The 18,804-nt window shown below is 37.9% G+C and overlaps 2 protein-coding genes across 4 annotated transcripts in view; one reads left to right on the top strand and one right to left on the bottom strand.

Annotated features, from left to right (window-relative positions):
• Positions 1–17,311, top strand: part of Psn (presenilin) — a 35,819-nt gene extending 18,508 nt beyond the window's left edge. For all 3 annotated transcript variants that reach the window (XM_067792152.1, XM_067792153.1, XM_067792154.1), the window contains exons 7-8: positions 16,655–16,822; positions 16,892–17,311. In XM_067792152.1, the coding sequence (XP_067648253.1) occupies positions 16,655–16,822; positions 16,892–17,160 (437 nt within the window). In that variant the 3' untranslated portion in view covers positions 17,161–17,311. The remainder of the gene's footprint in view (positions 1–16,654; positions 16,823–16,891) is intronic.
• Positions 17,218–18,467, bottom strand: mRpL15 (mitochondrial ribosomal protein L15). Its single transcript, XM_067792155.1, has 3 exons — positions 18,263–18,467; positions 17,759–18,205; positions 17,218–17,675 (listed from the first exon to the last, which is right to left on the bottom strand). Exons 1-3 carry the CDS (start codon positions 18,365–18,367, stop codon positions 17,304–17,306), a joined length of 924 nt encoding a protein of 307 aa, XP_067648256.1. The 5' UTR covers positions 18,368–18,467; the 3' UTR covers positions 17,218–17,303.
• Between the last annotated feature and the right edge of the window lie 337 nt (positions 18,468–18,804).

Raw genomic sequence — 18,804 nt, 5'->3', positions numbered from 1 at the left:
AACGTCTCGGCCTACTATAGTAACTGAGATATTTATCCAATGCTGCATTAACTTCTCGAGTACTTGTTGAATTAGTCGGATAAAGTTTAACAAATTTTGTGAAGGCGTCAATCACAACTATTGAAGGCAGAGGACCAAAGTGGTCAACATGAGTTGTATCAAATGGCACAGGACTTTTAGATATGTTATATAAATTTTGTTCATTTACTCGTACTGGCTCTGCATACGTAATACATTTAAGACAGTTTCGTACAAATTTTTCAACTTTTTGCTTCATTTTTGGAAACCAATAATATAAACATATCTTCGTCAAGGTTTTTTCTACGGATTGGTGTCCAATTTTTTCATGTATTAACCTTATTATATTATCTTCCATTTCCCGAGGTACATACAGCGTATCTTTACCATCCCCTTTAACTTTATAAATCAAGCCATCTGATAATTTATAGTCTGTTATTTCCTCTTTTTGCAAACGTTCTTTCAAATCTTTTATTAAATCGTCACGCTCCTGGGCTAATTGTATTTGAAACTCGGCTTGACTAATGTATACGCTAGCAACTTGACATCTATTTAACGCATCAACATGCCCCATGGATGCACCTTTCCTATGTTGAATGGTATAGTTAAAGTTTTCAAGTTCCAATGCCCATCTTGCTATACGTGCGTTTATTTGCTTTTTCCCTAAGGTCATTGCTAAAGAATTACAATCAGTTACAATTTTAAATGGAATACCTTCAAGGTATACTCTAAATCTTCTGAAAGCATAAATTATGGCTAGCGTTTCCAACTCAAAACTATGGTATCGATTTTCAGCATTGGAAGCAGTTTTTGAAAAGTAGGACACTAGATGAAATTTACTATTTTCTTGACGTTGTAGTAGAACTGCTCCAAACCCCAGAGAACTGGCGTCACAATGTAATTCTGTTTCTTTTAAAGGATTATATATAGCGAGCACAGGACTTTCAGTCAATTTAGTTTTCAACTCCTCAAATGCATTAATGCACTGGTCGTCAAAGTTAAAGTTTGCATTTTTTTAATAGTTGTTGTAATGGTCTTACAATACGAGAAAATGATGGCACAAAACGACCAAAAAAAGAAAAAAGGCCAATACAAGAATGTAACTCCTTTTGATTTTTAGGTATCGGGTAACGCTTAATTGCTTTTAAATGGGAATCACTTAGTGAGATACCTTTAAAACTAACTAGATATCCTAAATATTCAATTTCACTATAACCAAACCTACATTTGGTAAGATTTACTTTAAGTCCTTTCTGAGAAACTCCTTTCAAAACTGAATCCAATATCTCTTTGTGCTGCTCAAAAGTTTTCGAAGCTATTATTATGTCATCCATATATATAATTAACTGTTTTGAATCAATAAAATCTCTAAAAATAGTATTTATAAATCTCTGAAATACGGCTGGTGCATTCTTCAATCCAAATGGCATTTTTAAATATTCATACTGCCCATTTGGCGTTACAAAAGATGTGTATGGAATGATTCAGGAGACATGCTAACTTGATGAAATCCACTTTTCAAATCTAGTACTGTAAATATCTTTTTCCCTTCTAAATACTCAATACAATCATCTGTTAATGGTAACGGATAATTATCCCTTACCGTTATTTTATTTAAACCTCTATAGTCTATGCACATTCGAATTTTTCCTTTCTTTTTCACTAAAACTATGGCAGAAGCATATGGCGAGTTACTAGGCCTAATGTTTCCATCTTTCATCAACTCATCAATAGTTTTTTGAACTTCAGCTTTCTCTACATAAGACAACCGCCGCGGTGTACAATAAAATGGCGTTTCAGTCGTCAAATGAATTTTCATTTCATAATCAAGTGGTTGAACTTTTATTTCTTTTGGATCAAGATACGATTTTTTTATTATATCCTGTAGCATTAATAACTTTTTCTTTTCTAGTTTAGGATTTATATCTGGTTCAGGTAGATCAGAAAAAACATCTATACAAAATATGTTTTGCTAACGTCTAAATTTTCAATGTGACATTCATTCACAAACGGCTGATTCAAATTAAAAGTAGGCTCCAGACTATCATTTGATTTTAGAAATCCGTGTTTGCTGAAGTTATAAGTCATTTTTTCCCCGTATGATTTATCAATATTTTTCCCTCTAAGATGCATTAAGTTTTCTTTTGTATACTTTAATTTTACTTTTTTCAAACAAATATTAAACTTAGACAAAAAGTCTCGTCCTAAAATGACTGGCATGACAAACATTCATCAGATAGTACATAAAATGTCATTTTTATTTCATTTCTAAAATTCAAAAAACAACTTAATTTATTTTTAATTAATAATTTTTTTCCTCCAACTCCAACAAACTTGGATTGTATTGGACGTATGTCTGCTCTTGTCAACTCAATCGGAACGTCAGATTCACGTAATAAATTAACCGGACTACCAGTGTCAAATAGGGAGATATTTTAAAAAAATTTTTGTTTTATTATTTTGAAATAAAATACCCACTTCGTTAAAGGCACCTAGGAAGTTATCATTGTTGACATCTTCAATTGCAGCTACTTGTTGTTTCTCCAACATTAAAATTTTTTAGGATTTGGACAGGAACGATGTTCATGACCCATTTGCCAGCATCGAAAACATGACCCTTTCGGTCTAAGTGGATAAGGACAGTTCGGCTTAATATGACCCGTTTGTGGGCAATTAAAACAGATATTCGTATCCCCTTTATTTATGATTTTGGTGGAATCTTTCATTGGTAGCTTAGTGATTACTTCGTTTTCACGAATTAAGTACTTTCTTTCATATCTGGCCACCAGTATTTTCAATTCATGAATTGTCTTAGCACTTAAAAGAAGATTTATGTTGGATATATTGTTCCCCAAACCATCTATTATAAACTCGATGATTTCTGATTCAGTAATATCAGAACGCCTGGCAATCGCTTGCATACTAAGAATATAGCAATGAAGAGATTCATCTTTCTTCTTCCAACACCTTTTACGCAACATCTTGTACACATCTTGACGACTAATAGGTTTATCGAATTCTTCAAGAAGTTGCTTACGTAACTGATCATACGTCATAGCGGGTGTTGTAGCAAGAAATACTCTTGCTGTACCAGTAAGGGAACGACGTAAACTTAAAAAACGGAAACGGTCATCAGCGTTTATTGTATTCATAACTTCTTCGAAGTCTTTCAAAAAAAATCTAACGGAATATGCAATGTCCTCACCACTAAGCCTTGTCAATGCATGTTCAATGTCACAAAAATTGTTTTTATAACTAGCATATGCCATGGGCGTTGTTGCATTTTGTTCCATTTCATTTAAATGGTTTTTGAGTGCCAGTATTTCAATTTTTTTTTTAAATAAATTAACTCTTCATCCACACGATCACGGGCAATACTGGAATCTCCAAATGCCTTCGTGTTCATGCCGGCAGCTACAGTAAAATTTGACCTTGAATTACCACCAGCTATAGGTAAAGAACTGGACTTTGGTACAAAAACAGAAGCGTCAGGAAAAGAGACCCCAACGGCAGAAACATCGGTTGCAAAATTATCAACGGCAGATGCACCAACTGTAGAAACATCAACGGCAGAAACATCGGTTGCAAAATTATTAACGGCAGATGCACCAACTGTAGAAGCATCAATTGTAAAATCTCCAACGGCAGAGGCACCAACGGCAGAAGAATAAACAGCAGAGGCACCAATGACAGAAGAGCCAACGGCAGAGACGCCAACGACAGTAGTACCAACAGCAGAGGTACCAGCGGTAGATACACCAACAGGAGAGACATCAATAGCAGATACACCATCATAATTACCATAAGACACATCTTCGGAAACGTTCTCAACAAGCACGGTACCCTTATCGGTATGTTTTGATATTGGCTCACCTGTAGCACGACATTTGAGACGAGCTTGGATTCCTCAGACACCTGATGTTATAAAATTTTATTTTCGTTGTATTGAGTTTTATTATAATAAATTATTCCAACGACTTCAATGTACAATATATATTTTTCTAATAATTTTTCAAACCTCAAAATTGATAAAAGAAAAACAAAATGATATACGATATCCTGAAAATTACAAATTTTTTCTTGTACAAGTATATAATGCTGTTTACAACTCGGCCAACCTGATTAAGACCGACCTCGGTCATATAACTTAAAGCTAGTTTTCAAACAATTAATATTTTTTTATTTTCTAACATGTATGTAAAATAAGTTTTTTTCTTTAAATCTAAGGTATTATGTAACAGCATATTTCCTTTACTCATTTAAGTCTTCAGCAAAAACGGCCTCACTAAAATCATTGACAAGCCATTTCCTCATTTTGTTAGCTTCAATAACTCCATCATAGGGTAATTGAGTTTGTTGGCAGTTTTCTATATCACGCACTATATATCTATCATTTCCCAATACCTTATATACTATATAGGGTCCTTTAAATCTTGGTAACAATTTTTTATTTGTTCCCACAACCGTATCTACGTTTCTTATAACTACAAAATCTCCAAATTTGTATTCTTTTGCCCTCATACTATTTTTATAGAAGTAATTAAAATTATAGTCTTGTTTTTTCTTGATTGCCTCGGAAGCATTGGCTCTAATCTGCTCAAGGTTGCGCGGTATATTTACATTTATTTTATCATCAAAGTATTCTGTGAACTCGTCAACTATCTCCCCTCTCTGTTCAACGCCGAATAAAATTTTACTGGGAGAGTTTCCCGTACTGCAATGAACTGAATTATTAATAGTGTTACGAATATTAGCAAAACTAAGGAGTGCTGCCATCTCCAGGCCGATGCTAAGCAGTGACGTGAATTCACATCAATAATTCAATCATTATGTATCTACATAAACGAATCAATAATTGCGTCTACACATATGTACACATTCCGACGAGCAACATTTACATACAAGGCAGCGAGAGATGAGATGTCACACACAGATGAATTTACTTATACGCTTATGTGTGTGCGGGAGACTGTAAACTACAAACTCACATATGTACATCTGAGAAGCGCTAAAAAGTAGACAATTGTAAACAAGTAGGAACTATATGAGAACTATACACACACGAATATAGTTGGTAAGTTCTGGAAATGGAAGAGCCTAGAAGTATGCAGCGTAAACTATAAAAGCGGGGCAGGCGAGTAAGAAGTAATTCAGTTTGATTTGAGTTGTCAAGCAGTTTGATTAAGACGATATCTAGCGAGCAACAGCAGTGTTATTTTGAATAGTAGAGTTTCATTGAGCTATCAATCAGTGTGGTTATTAAGCAAGCTATTCGTTGCACAGTTTGTTATTGTGAAGTACTTTAATAAAGGCCATTTTGCATTATTACAAATTGGAGTTATTTATTCAACAGTTTAGTGATTCGAACTTAGCAGAGGATTGCAAATAAGAGGATTTGCAAGCAAATTCGTTACAATTGGTGTCAGAAGAGGAATTATTGAATAAATTCCAGAAGACAACAAGGACATGGCAAAGTTCAGTGAATTAAAGATCCAGCAACTGAAGAAGGAGTTGGAGAGCCGTGGATTGAATACAAGCGGCGTTAAACTCGAACTTCAGGCACGGCTACGAGAGGCAATGTAAGCAGAAGGAATTGATGTGGAAGAGTATGTCTTTCACCTTGATGGCGAGGAGACAGCAAAAATTGAAGAGAAAAACGAAACATCGCAGACGGTTACCAGCACAGACTTGAACATGATATTGGCTGCAATATCTGCACAAACATCGACAGTAGCATCAATGTCGTCGCAATTGGCATCCCAACTGGAAGCGCAAGAGGCACGTATAACAGAAATGTCATCGCAAATATCCACCAACATGTCATCTCAACTGGAAGAACAGAGGACATATATGGCATCACAATTGGAAGAACAGAAAACACACATGGCGTCACAAATTGCAGAACAATTAAAAGAACAAGAGGCACGCATAACATTACAGCTCAAAGCACAAGAAGAACGTATCTCAACAAAGCTGGAGGACAGGAAACAAAATTCTCATCGCAGCTGGAGGCTGTTAGTGAACGACAAAATAGAGTGGAGGCCGAGATGGATGCTTTGAAAGATCGGATTCAGGAGTTACAATTGAACCGCCCAATCACTTCAACGTCTACTCTGAAGGTAAAATCCCCAACGTTTGATGGTTCTGTTCCATTCCAGGTATTTAAGCTCCAATTTGAGAAGACGTCGACAGCGAACAACTGGAATGATGAAGATAAAGTTGCAGCTCTGTTCGTGGCATTGAAAGGGCCAGCAGCCGAAATCCTACAGACGATTCCCGAAGGAGAGCGGAACAACTATGAAGCATTGATGGCCGCTGTCGAGAGACGTTACGGAAGCGAGCATAGGAAACAGATATTCCAAATTGAGTTGCAAAACCGCTACCAAAAAGCAAATGAGACATTGCAGGAGTTTGCTTCAGATGGTGAAAGGTTGGCTCATCTCGCAAATGCGGACGCACCCGTGGAATACACCGAAAGGGTAAAAATCCAGAGTTTTATAAATGGCATACGAGACGTGGAAACGAAGCGAGCTACATACGCAAACCCAAAGCCAACATTCGCAGAAACGGTGTCACAAGCTCTGATTCAGGAAACAGCGTCGCTTCTGTGTAAGCCACTTTTCAAAGCACGCCGTGTGGAAGTAGAAAGGCCAGAGTGGGTAGACGCAATAGTGGAGGTGCTGAAAGGATCGCAAAAGCGGAGTGAAAAAGTTATCAAATGCTTGAAATGCGGGAAGTCTGGTCACATTGCACGTCATTGCGATCTTGGTCCTAATAGTTCCAACAATGTGGGTGGCCGTAAACGCAAAGCTGGAGGAGGTGAGCAAGAGCGAGTAAGAGATAAAGAACGAAAATTTGCCCCGGCTATTGAATGTCCTGTGATATCTGTGTCGCAAATTGGTAGAAAATCGAGCAGTATTACCGTCAGAGGGAATGTGGATGGCAAAGAACGAGTACTGACTGTAGATACGGGCGCATCTCATTCCTTGATCCGATCTGACTTGGTCAACAGGAGAATAAAACCGTTACCTGGAGCAAAGTTGCGTACGGTCACTGGCGAGTATAATCAAGTCCGGGGAGAAGTGATCTGTGAAGTCTTAATTGGGAAGGTCATGGTTTTACACAAATTCGTCGTGGCGGAGATTGTTGATGAAGTTATATTGGGAGTGGATTTCTTGGTTGACCATGACATCAAGATCGATATGCAGAGAAGGGTGATGCATTATGAGACCCAAGATGTGCCACTTAACTTCAGTTTGGAAAAAGGGTTCAGCAGTGAGCGAGTGCTGGTGGAGGAGATTCGACAGAGACCACGAAAGTCAAGGAAAGTAGATCGAGCAAAGGTTGATGGATCGAATGTGCCAAATAAAGCGAAATTAAAAGTACCTGCGAGGAAAAGACCGGCATCAACAAACCCTAATGGACGCAGTAAAATGACTGAAAGAATTTTTCAGAAAGAATGCAAGGATGGTTTCAAGCCAGCGCTCACTTTTGTTGGGAAACGTCGGAACGATACTGAGTATGTGAAGCCAATCCGTCAAGAACAAGCTCTACAAAGTAGTTCTTCATTGGCCAAGCAACAGAGTGCGAGAGAACGATCCAGAATAATGAGTAGTAAGATGAAACACAGGTACGACAGGGAAAATAATTCGGAAGGTTTTCGGAATGGAGATTTGGTACTGTTAAACAACCCTCACCGGCGGAAAGGTGTTCCAGCCCAATTTCGGTGCAGTTGGGAAGGCCCGTACAAAGTTGTGAAGAAGATCAGTGATACCATCTACCGCATACAAACCACTGGGAAACCACGGATTAGAAGGGTGGTACATTTGGAGATGCTAGCGGCGTTTATATTGGGAGATTTGTCTGATCGGGACGATCAGACTTAGGTGGAGGGCAGTGTTACGAATATTAGCAAAACTAAGGAGTGCTGCCATCTCCAGGCCGATGCTAAGCAGTGACGTGAATTCACATCAATAATTCAATCATTATGTATCTACATAAACGAATCAATAATTGCGTCTACACATATGTACACATTCCGACGAGCAACATTTACATACAAGGCAGCGAGAGATGAGATGTCACACACAGATGAATTTACTTATACGCTTATGTGTGTGCGGGAGACTGTAAACTACAAACTCACATATGTACATCTGAGAAGCGCTAAAAAGTAGACAATTGTAAACAAGTAGGAACTATATGAGAACTATACACACACGAATATAGTTGGTAAGTTCTGGAAATGGAAGAGCCTAGAAGTATGCAGCGTAAACTATAAAAGCGGGGCAGGCGAGTAAGAAGTAATTCAGTTTGATTTGAGTTGTCAAGCAGTTTGATTAAGACGATATCTAGCGAGCAATAGCAGTGTTATTTTGAATAGTAGAGTTTCATTGAGCTATCAATCAGTGTGGTTATTAAGCAAGCTATTCGTTGCACAGTTTGTTATTGTGAAGTACTTTAATAAAGGCCATTTTGCATTATTACAAATTGGAGTTATTTATTCAACAGTTTAGTGATTCGAACTTAGCAGAGGATTGCAAATAAGAGGATTTGCAAGCAAATTCGTTACAATTGGTGTCAGAAGAGGAATTGTTGAATAAATTCCAGAAGACAACAAGGACATGGCAAAGTTCAGTGAATTAAAGATCCAGCAACTGAAGAAGGAGTTGGAGAGCCGTGGATTGAATACAAGCGGCGTTAAACTCGAACTTCAGGCACGGCTACGAGAGGCAATGGAAGCAGAAGGAATTGATGTGGAAGAGTATGTCTTTCACCTTGATGGCGAGGAGACAGCAAAAATTGAAGAGAAAAACGAAACATCGCAGACGGTTACCAGCACAGACTTGAACATGATATTGGCTGCAATATCTGCACAAACATCGACAGTAGCATCAATGTCGTCGCAATTGGCATCCCAACTGGAAGCGCAAGAGGCACGTATAACAGAAATGTCATCGCAAATATCCACCAACATGTCATCTCAACTGGAAGAACAGAAGACATATATGGCATCACAATTGGAAGAACAGAAAACACACATGGCGTCACAAATTGCAGAACAATTAAAAGAACAAGAGGCACGCATAACATTACAGCTCGAAGCACAAGAAGAACGTATCTCAACAAAGCTGGAGGACAGGAAACAAAATTCTCAACGCAGCTGGAGGCTGTTAGTGAACGACAAAATAGAGTGGAGGCCGAGATGGATGCTTTGAAAGATCGGATTCAGGAGTTACAATTGAACCGCCCAATCACTTCAACGTCTACTCTGAAGGTAAAATCCCCAACGTTTGATGGTTCTGTTCCATTCCAGGTATTTAAGCTCCAATTTGAGAAGACGTCGACAGCGAACAACTGGAATGCTGAAGATAAAGTTTCAGCTCTGTTCGTGGCATTGAAAGGGCCAGCAGCCGAAATCCTACAGACGATTCCAGAAGGAGAGCGGAACAACTATGAAGCATTGATGGCCGCTGTCGAGAGACGTTACGGAAGCGAGCATAGGAAACAGATATTCCAAATTTAATTGCAAAACCGCTACCAAAAAGCAAATGAGACATTGCAGGAGTTTGCTTCAGATGTTGAAAGGTTGGCTCATCTCGCAAATGCGGACGCACCCGTGGAATACACCGAGAGGGTAAAAATCCAGAGTTTTATAAATGGCATACGAGACGTGGAAACGAAGCGAGCTACATACGCAAACCCAAAGCCAACATTCGCAGAAACGGTGTCACAAGCTCTGATTCAGGAAACAGTGTCGCTTCTGTGTAAGCCAGTTTTCAAAGCACGCCGTGTGGAAGTAGAAAGGCCAGAGTGGGTAGACGCAATATTGGAGGTGCTGAAAGGATCGCAAAAGCGGAGTGAAAAAGTTATCAAATGCTTCAAATGCGGGAAGTCCGGTCACATTGCACGTCATTGCGATCTTGGTCCTAATAGTTCCAACAATGTGGGTGGCCGTAAACGCAAAGCTGGAGGAGGTGAGCAAGAGCGAGTAAGAGATGAAGAACGAAAATTTGCCCCGGCTATTGAATGTCCTGTGATATCTGTGTCGCAAATTGGTAGAAAATCGAGCAGTATTACCGTCAGAGGGAATGTGGATGGCAAAGAACGAGTACTGACTGTAGATACGGGCGCATCTCATTCCTTGATCCGATCTGACTTGGTCAACAGGAGAATAAAACCGTTACCTGGAGCAAAGTTGCGTACGGTCACTGGCGAGTATAACCAAGTCCGGGGAGAAGTGATCTGTGAAGTCTTAATTGGGAAGGTCATGGTTTTACACAAATTCGTCGTGGCGGAGATTGTTGATGAAGTTATATTGGGAGTGGATTTCTTGGTTGACCATGACATCAAGATCGATATGCAGAGAAGGGTGATGCATTATGAGAACCAAGATGTGCCACTTAACTTCAGTTTGGAAAAAGGGTTCAGCAGTAAGCGAGTGCTGGTGGAGGAGATTCGACAGAGACCACGAAAATCAAGGAAAGTAGATCGAGCAAAGGTTGATGGATCGAATGTGCCAAATAAAGCGAAATTAAAAGTACCTGCGAGGAAAAGACCGGCATCAACAACCCCTAATGGACGCACTAAAATGACTGAAAGAATTTTTCAGAAAGAATGCAAGGATGGTTTCAAGCCAGCGCGCACTTTTGTTGGGAAACGTCGGAACGATACTGAGTATGTGAAGCCAATCCGTCAAGAACAAGCTCTACAAAGTAGTTCTTCATTGGCCAAGCAACAGAGTGCGAGAGAACGATCCAGAATAATGAGTAGTAAGATGAAACACAGGTACGACAGGAAAAATAATTCGGAAGGTTTCCGGAATGGAGATTTGGTACTGTTAAACAACCCTCATCGGCGGAAAGATGTTCCAGCCCAATTTCGGTGCAGTTGGGAAGGCCCGTACAAAGTTGTGAAGAAGATCAGTGATACCATCTACCGCATACAAACCACTGGGAAACCACGGATTAGAAGGGTGGTACATTTGGAGAACTAGCGGCGTTTAGATTGGGAGATTTGTCTGATCGGGACGATCAGACTTAGGTGGAGGGCAGTGTTACGAATATTAGCAAAACTAAGGAGTGCTGCCATCTCCAGGCCGATGCTAAGCAGTGACGTGAATTCACATCAATAATTCAATCATTATGTATCTACATAAACGAATCAATAATTGCGTCTACACATATGTACACATTCCGACGAGCAACATTTACATACAAAGCAGCGAGAGATGAGATGTCACACACAGATGAATTTACTTATACGCTTATGTGTGTGCGGGAGACTGTAAACTACAAAATCACATATGTACATCTGAGAAGCGCTAAAAAGTAGACAATTGTAAACAAGTAGGAACTATATGAGAACTATACACACACGAATATAGTTGGTAAGTTCTGGAAATGGAAGAGCCTAGAAGTATGCAGCGTAAACTATAAAAGCGGGGCAGGCGAGTAAGAAGTAATTCAGTTTGATTTGAGTTGTCAAGCAGTTTGATTAAGACGATATCTAGCGAGCAATAGCAGTGTTATTTTGAATAGTAGAGTTTCATTGAGCTATCAATCAGTGTGGTTATTAAGCAAGCTATTCGTTGCACAGTTTGTTATTGTGAAGTACTTTAATAAAGGCCATTTTGCATTATTACAAATTGGAGTTATTTATTCAACAGTTTAGTGATTCGAACTTAGCAGAGGATTGCAAATAAGAGGATTTGCAAGCAAATTCGTTACAATAGCATATTCCACTTGAAGAAGTTTGCTTGTCCAATCTGCATGAGTTTACCTAGCATCGTTTTCAAAACTCTATTCACACGATCTACCTGCCCATTCGCCTGTGGAGAGGCTGTTGCTACTTTTATATGCAATATGTTTCTTCTTAATAAATAATTTTCAAATTCCAATGATGTAAAACATGATCCTCTATCGCTTACTAAACGTCTCGGCCTACTATAGTAACTGAAATATTTATCCAATGCTGCATTAACTTCTCGAGTACTTATTGAATTAGTCGGATAAAGTTTAACAAATTTTGTGAAGGCGTCAATCACAACTATTAAAGGCAGAGGACCAAAGTGGTCAACATGAATTGTATCAAATGGCACATGACTTTTAGATATGTTATATAAATTTTGTTCATTTACTCGTACTGGCTCTGCATACGTAATACATTTAAGACAGTTTCGTACAAATTTTTCAACTTTTTGCTTCATTTTTGGAAACCAATAATATAAACATATTTTCGTCAAGATTTTTTCATGTATTAACCTTATTATATTATCTTCCATTTCCCGAGGTACATACAGCGTATCTTTACCATCCCCTTTAACTTTATAAATCAAGCCATCTGATAATTTATAGTCTGTTATTTCCTCTTTTTGCAAACGTTCTTTCAAATCTTTTATTAAATCGTCACGCTCCTGGGCTAATTGTATTTGAAACTCGGCTTGACTAATGTATACGCTAGCAACTTGACATCTACTTAATGCACCTTTCCTATGTTGAATGGTATAGTTAAAGTTTTCAAGTTCCAATGCCCATCTTGCTATACGTGCGTTTATTTGCTTTTTCCCTAAGGTCATTGCTAAAGAATTACAATCAGTTACAATTTTAAATGGAATACCTTCAAGATATACTCTAAATCTTCTTAAAGCATAAATTATGGCTAGCGTTTCCAACTCAAAACTATGGTATCGATTTTCAGCATTGGAAGCAGTTTTTGAAAAGTAGGACACTAGATGAAATTTACTATTTTCTTGACGTTGTAGTAGAACTGCTCCAAACCCCAGAGAACTAGCGTCACAATGTAATTCTGTTTCTTTTAAAGGATTATATATAGCGAGCACAGGACTTTCAGTCAATTTAGTTTTCAACTCCTCAAATGCATTAATGCACTGGTCGTCAAAGTTAAAGTTTGCATTTTTTTTAATAGTTGTTGTAATGGTCTTACAATACGAGAAAATGATGGCACAAAACGACCAAAAAAAGAAAAAAGGCCAATACAAGAATGTAACTCCTTTTGATTTTTAGGTATCGGGTAACGCTTAATTGCTTTTAAATGGGAATCACTTAGTGAGATACCTTTAAAACTAACTAGATATCCTAAATATTCAATTTCACTATAACCAAACCTACATTTGGTAAGATTTACTTTAAGTCCTTTCTGAGAAACTCGTTTCAAAACTGAATCCAATATCTCTTTGTGCTGCTCAAAAATTTTCGAAGCTATTATTATGTCATCCATATATATAATTAACTGTTTTGAATCAATAAAATCTCTAAAAATAGTATTTATAAATCTCTGAAATACGGCTGGTGCATTCTTCAATCCAAATGGCATTTTTAAATATTCATACTGCCCATTTGGCGTTACAAAAGATGTGTATGGAATGGATTCAGGAGACATGCGAACTTGATGAAATCCACTTTTCAAATCTAGTACTGTAAATATCTTTTTCCCTTCTAAATACTCAATACAATCGTCTATTAATGGTAACGGATAATTATCCCTTACCGTTATTTTATTTAAACCTCTATAGTCTATGCACATTCGAATTTTTCCTTTCTTTTTCACTAAAACTATGGCAGAAGCATATGGCGAGTTACTAGGCCTAATGTTTCCATCTTTCATCAACTCATCAATAGTTTTTTGAATTTCAGCTTTCTCTACATAAGACAACCGCCGCGGTGTACAATAAAATGGCGTTTCAGTCGTCAAATGAATTTTCATTTCATAATCAAGTGGTTGAACTTTTATTTCTTTTGGATCAAGATACGATTTTTTTATTATATCCTGTAGCATTACAGGTTCAGGTAGATCAGAAAAAACATCTATACAAAATATGTTTTGCTAACGTCTAAATTTTCAATGTGACATTCATTCACAAACGGCTGATTCAAATTAAAAGTAGGCTCCCGACTATCATTTGATTTTAGAAATCCGTGTTTGCTGAAGTTATAAGTAATTTTGCCCCGTATGATTTATCAATATTTTTCCCTCTAAGATGCATTAAGTTTTCTTTTGTATACTTTAATTTTACTTTTTTCAAACAAATATTAAACTTAGACAAAAAGTCTCGTCCTAAAATGACTGGCATGAGCAAACATTCATCAGATAGTACATAAAATGTCATTTTTATTTCATTTCTAAAATTCAAAAAACAACTTAATTTATTTTTAATTAATAATTTTTTTCCTCCAACTCCAACAAACTTGGATTGTATTGGACGTATGTCTGCCACCGTGGTGTGATGGGTAGCGTGCTCCGCCTATCACACCGTGTGCCCTGGGTTCAACTCCCGGGCAAAGCAACATCAAAATTTTAGAAATAAGATTTTTCAATTAGAAGAAAATTTTTCTAAGCGGGGTCGCCCCTCGGCAGTGTTTGGCAAGCACTCCGGGTGTATTTATGCCATGAAAAGCTCTCAGTGAAAACTCATCTGCTTTGCAGATGCCGTTCGGAGTCGGCATAAAACATGTAGGTCCCGTCCGGCCAATTTGTAGGGAAAATCAAGAGGAGCACGACGCAAATTGGAAGAGAAGCTCGGCCTTAGATCTCTTCGGAGGTTATCGCGCCTTACATTTATTTTTTTTATGTCTGCTCTTGTCAACTCAATCGGAACGTCAGATTCACGTAATAAATTAACCGGACTACCAGTGTCAAATAGGGAGATATTTTTAAAAAATTTTTGTTTTATTATTTTGAAATAAAATACCCACTTCGTTAAAGGCACCTAGGAAGTTATCATTGTTGACATCTTCAATTGCAGCTACTTGTTGTTTCTCCAACTTTAAAATTTTTTTAGGATTTGGACAGGAACGATGTTCATGACCCATTTGCCAGCATCGAAAACATGACCCTTTCGGTCTAAGTGGATAAGGACAGTTCGGCTTAATATGACCCGTTTGTGGGCAATTAAAACAGATATTCGTATCCCCTTTATTTATGATTTTGGTGGAATCTTTCATTGGTAGCTTAGTGATTACTTCGTTTTCACGAATTAAGTACTTTCTTTCATATCTGGCCACCAGTATTTTCAATTCATGAATTGTCTTAGCACTTAAAAGAAGATTTATGTTGGATATATTGTTCCCCAAACCATCTATTATAAACTCGATGATTTCTGATTCAGTAATATCAGAACGCCTGGCAATCGCTTGCATACTAAGAATATAGCAATGAAGAGATTCATCTTTCTTCTTCCAACACCTTTTACGCAACATCTTGTACACATCTTGACGACTAATAGGTTTATCGAATTCTTCAAGAAGTTGCTTACGTAACTGATCATACGTCATAGCGGGTGTTGTAGCAAGAAATACTCTTGCTGTACCAGTAAGGGAACGACGTAAACTTAAAAAACGGAAACGGTCATCAGCGTTTATTGTATTCATAACTTCTTCGAAGTCTTTCAAAAAAAATCTAACGGAATATGCAATGTCCTCACCACTAAGCCTTGTCAATGCATGTTCAATGTCACAAAAATTGTTTTTATAACTAGCATATGCCATTGGCGTTGTTGCATTTTGTTCCATTTCATATAAACGGTTTTTGAGTGCCAGTATTTCAATTTTTTTTTTTAATAAATTAACTCTTCACCCACACGATCACGGGCAATACTGGAATCTCCAAATGCCTTCGTGTTCATGCCGGCAGCTACAGTAAAATTTGACCTTGAATTACCACCAGCTATAGGTAAAGAACTGGACTTTGGTACAAAAACAGAAGCGTCAGGAAAAGAGACCCCAACGGCAGAAACATCGGTTGCAAAATTATCAACGGCAGATGCACCAACTGTAGAAACATCAACGGCAGAAACATCGGTTGCAAAATTATTAACGGCAGATGCACCAACTGTAGAAGCATCAATTGTAAAATCTCCAACGGCAGAGGCACCAACGGCAGAAGAATAAACAGCAGAGGCACCAATGACAGAAGAGCCAACGGCAGAGACGCCAACGACAGTAGTACCAACAGCAGAGGTACCAGCGGTAGATACACCAACAGGAGAGACATCAATAGCAGATACACCATCATAATTACCATAAGACACATCTTCGGAAACGTTCTCAACAAGCACGGTACCCTTATCGGTATGTTTTGATATTGGCTCACCTGTAGCACGACATTTGAGACGAGCTTGGATTCCTCAGACACCTGATGTTATAAAATTTTATTTTCGTTGTATTGAGTTTTATTATAATAAATTATTCCAACGACTTCAATGTACAATATATATTTTTCTAATAATTTTTCAAACCTCAAAATTGATAAAAGAAAAACAAAATGATATACGATATCCTGAAAATTACAAAGTTTTTCTTGTACAAGTATATAATGCTGTTTACAATATGTAAAAATTAAACAAAAGTGGGGATAGGACACCACCCTGAGGCACCCCTTGTTTAATTCTTCTTGGCTTTGATATTTCGTTTCTGAATTGCACCGATGCCTGCCGACCACCCAGATAATTTGCGGTCCACCTTTTAATACATGGAGGAAGGAATCGTCAGCTCTTCTTTGCTTGTTTATTAATTTTTTACATATATTTTCTATTTTCTTAAACTGTAGCGAAATTATATTTAAAAAAATATTTTTCTTAAAAAAAAAAACGACTAAAATATTTGACCTCATTTTACAGAAGCGGGTTTTACCCAAGAATGGGCAAACGGTCGCGACGATCATATTTCACGACGACAAATTGAAGTACAAGCGAGTAATAGACAAAATTCAAATCGATCTACCGAGTACCGCACAACAACGAGAACAACAGATGGTAATACAACGGAGCCGCATGGTACAGAGGATCGTACGTACATACTAGTTCCCTTGAATATGTCATACAACTCTTACTCATTTTATCCGTCTTTTTTTGCAGAGGGTATCAAGCTTGGTCTTGGCGATTTCATATTTTATTCCGTGCTAGTTGGTAAGGCCTCCAGCTACGGTGACTGGATAACGACTATTGCTTGTTTTGTTGCTATATTAATTGGACTTTGTTTGACGCTTTTGCTATTGGCTGTATGGCGTAAAGCGTTGCCAGCACTACCAATTTCAATTACATTTGGTTTGATATTTTGTTTCGCCACCAGCGCTGTCGTGAAACCTTTTATGGACAGTTTATCTGCTAAACAGGTGTTCATATGAAGACACATTTTCTTAATCACCACTGAAAGACACTAAGGCAGTATGACACTATCGCTATTTCGCGTGAAATAAATATGTATTATGACTAAAATGTCTTAAAACATATTTCTTATTTTATTTCAAACAAATATAAATCATCATATTTAAAGAACCTGATTTCTTTCTTTAATTACGCTCTCTTCTTCTGTTTTTGTGTGATCTTCTGGAAACCCTTTTGATTTAACGATTATTTTATCTTTAAGACCTATCACCCAACCAGGTTCAAGTCCGTAGAATATTTGGCGTGCATCTTTTTGACTTATCAATGTTTCATAATCAGGATCATCCTCAATACGTGGCAGCTCGTAACCATACTTTTGTGCCAATACCAAACGTTCTCGGCTTATCTCTTCTGGATCGGCGAGATACCCACGATTTTTAGCTGATATGTAGTATGCTACAGCATCTTGTGGTGGTAGTAAGCGCCTTGGTATAGGTTCACCTTTCTCAAACCATTTTTGTGGGTCCACCATGACCTTAAATCAAAAATTTTGAAGCAAAATTTATTTTAAAATTAATAGTAAAAAGAACATTTTGTGGGGTTTGTCTAGTGTATAACCTGTAAACTTCTAGGATCGTAATAGGCTGTACGTATGACACCACCATTACGCTCGATGGCTGCTATTACCGACTCTTTTGCATGTTGCACTTCAATACAAATCTTTGCTTTGAATTTGTCAATACCCTCATCGGTTAATTGAAATCCATATTCCGTACTAGCCGGCTGCAGATGCAGCAAGCCTGTATTACATAGCGTTGTTACATCGATTGGCTGCTTGTCATCGATACGATTTGTGTCTAATAAAACTTGTAATTGCAATAGTGAAATTGGTGGGTATTGACGACGTAAATGATGACCTTTGTAATATGGTTCGTAAGGAAAACGCAAATAGAAGGGATTGTTGCCCGTTTCGTAACCAAGCCGCATGTAATTCTGACGCTGACCTGAACCCTTATTACCAGCGCCGTGTTTATCACCACTGTGTTGGGCACGCCCACGTTTGGTCTGTAATATGAAAAGCGAATTAGTACACTAATTTCTACAATCGGGCGGTGTACTCACGGGTTTCTTGGAGTTTGGATTAGGCCGTATGTTATTAAGTTGTACACGTGGTAATGTACGTAACATCTTCAGTGCCTTATCGACAGATTCTCGAAGGTGTGCCATTCTTTATATTATGTTTTCCAATTTTAAATTCGTACAGAATTCCTTGGATTAAAATTAAAGGAAGTTGTTCTATTGTGATCAGAAATAGAAACGTCAAGAACAGCTGATACCAGGGCCGTAGAGAGAAAATCCGGGGCCGGGCTCAACAATTTACGGGCCCCTATAAAAAATCCACTAATACAAACAAGATTTATGTAAGGCGCGATAACCTCCGAGGCATGGTACAATAACCAGGGGGTCAATTCCGTAACTGTGAAAAACTGAAAAATGTACACTCATTGAAAACTCATTTGCACACACAATTTACACTATAAATTTTCATGCGATTCTGTAAATTATTGTGTACATTGTTTTGCTGAATGAGCGCTGAATGTAAAAGGCTTATGTCAGTAAGAAAATATTCATCAAGCGCCATGAAAACAAAAAAGTCATTCTGC

Source organism: Eurosta solidaginis, chromosome 5 (assembly GCF_040869045.1).
Source record: "Eurosta solidaginis isolate ZX-2024a chromosome 5, ASM4086904v1, whole genome shotgun sequence".
Lineage (NCBI taxonomy): Eukaryota > Metazoa > Arthropoda > Insecta > Diptera > Tephritidae > Eurosta > Eurosta solidaginis.
The sequence above is the reverse complement of the archived record's forward strand: the minus strand, read 5'-3'. Positions and strand labels throughout refer to the sequence as shown.

Coding starts and splice junctions, on each gene's coding strand:
- mRpL15 (XM_067792155.1), bottom strand. CDS start 18,367: ATGGCACACCTTCGAGAATCTGTCGATAAGGCACTGAAGATGTTACGT. Junction 18,206..18,262: donor ATCCAAACTCCAAGAAACCC/GTGAGTACACCG, acceptor TTCATATTACAG/ACCAAACGTGGGCGTGCCCA. Junction 17,676..17,758: donor ACGATCCTAGAAGTTTACAG/GTTATACACTAG, acceptor TTTTGATTTAAG/GTCATGGTGGACCCACAAAA.